At 40.5% G+C, this 1,408-nt stretch overlaps 1 protein-coding gene across 1 annotated transcript; it reads left to right on the top strand.

Moving 5' to 3' along the window:
- Window positions 1-169: 169 nt before the first annotated feature.
- LOC109518704 (geminin DNA replication inhibitor) lies at window positions 170-1,087 on the top strand (the record flags this gene model as incomplete). The annotated part of the gene is made up of 3 exons (XM_019874762.1): window positions 170-274; window positions 666-776; window positions 869-1,087. Coding segments are annotated over 3 exons (387 nt in total), but the record flags the coding sequence as incomplete, so codon positions are not given.
- Window positions 1,088-1,408: the final 321 nt, after the last annotated feature.

The raw sequence follows: 1,408 nt of genomic DNA, 5'->3' as shown, positions 1-1,408 counted from the left end.
TATTGTGAATTTTTGTTTTTTTTTTTGGGGGGGGGGGGGGGGCTGCAAGTGAGTTCACTTTTAAGTAACATTTCCAATTCAAAAGAACAAAAACGTACGAGGTTATCCACTTGTGATAAGAGTAGACAGTAGACCACAAATGCTTTCCCAGTAATTCTGAAGCAAACAAATTTTTTGTTTGTTTTGTGTAGAAACTCCTCCTCCTGCTTACTGGAAAGAAGTGGCAGAAGAGCGTCGCAAGGCTTTGTTCAATGTTCTCCAGGAGAATGAGAAAGTGAGTTTAAAACGCTGAGGTGCTCGTGTGTAGCTTTGCAGCCTTCTGATGCTCATTTCACCTTTTGATTCACTTTTTTTTTTGCAATCATTTGGCGCTTGTATTCCCCTCCCACTTAGGACTATAACAACTTTAAAAAGAGAAATTATTGGTGACACATAAATTTGTGGTGTAAAAATGCATCTAAACTTGTCTTACTTGTATTTTTGTTTCAGAGTTTGATTACGACAGCATTTCATTTAAATTTCCGGAAAAAAGTTGAAAACGCAAGCTCTGAAATGACACTTTGACAGATAATTATTTTTTGATCTTTCCTCACACTCGCATCAACCTCAACTTGTCCTTTGCCTTCTACATTTTTTTTTAATGAAACATTTTGAAAACTAACCAGCTGCACAAAGATATCGAGGCCAAAAACGAGCAGATCACTCGACTGAAGAGCGAGAACGACGAACTGCGCGAGCTGGCCGACCACGTACAGTACATGGCTGACATGATTGAGGTATGCACCTCACACGCTACGCTCGGCAATAATATATTCACGATATAATTGCATGGTTGAGTCACAGCAAAAGCTGCTCGTGTTTCTATCAGAGGCTGACTGGGAAGGGACCAAACAACCTGGAAGAAATCAAGGGTCTTGCACTGAATGAAGATGAAGATGATGAACATGATGTGGCAAAGGAGGAAGAAGCTGAAACTGATGAGGAAGATGAACCTGAGGAGGATGATTGCAGTCCAGGAGAAGCTGAGGAACAAACTTGAGACAAGAGGACTCAGTAGAAGCTGCAATAACCCCCCCCCCCCCACCACCACTCTTTTTTTAATTTTTTTTTTTTTTTTTTGGGGGGGGGGGGGAGGATCTACATGCCGTTTTAAAATGTTTTACACAATATGGCCAATGTCATGTTTGTAAAATGTTGTACTTTTAACCAGAGAGGTCACAAAGGTATGATTAAAATTGCCATGAGACCGTCTGGATGTATTAAAAGCGGCACATCTCAGTCAAAAATTACTTTTTGCTTGCTTCAGCCAAACCCAGCATTGTGAACATAGACAGTGATACTTCGCACAGCAAATGGGAACACATTAAAAGCCTCCTTATTTACTGCTGTTGGATACAAAAACACAAGC

The sequence above is a fragment of the Hippocampus comes genome, unplaced genomic scaffold (genome assembly GCF_001891065.2).
Source record: "Hippocampus comes isolate QL1 unplaced genomic scaffold, H_comes_QL1_v1.1 scaffold163, whole genome shotgun sequence".
Classification (NCBI taxonomy): Eukaryota; Metazoa; Chordata; class Actinopteri; order Syngnathiformes; family Syngnathidae; genus Hippocampus; species Hippocampus comes.
Note: the sequence above shows the minus strand (reverse complement) of the source record. Positions and strands in the feature narration are given on the sequence as shown.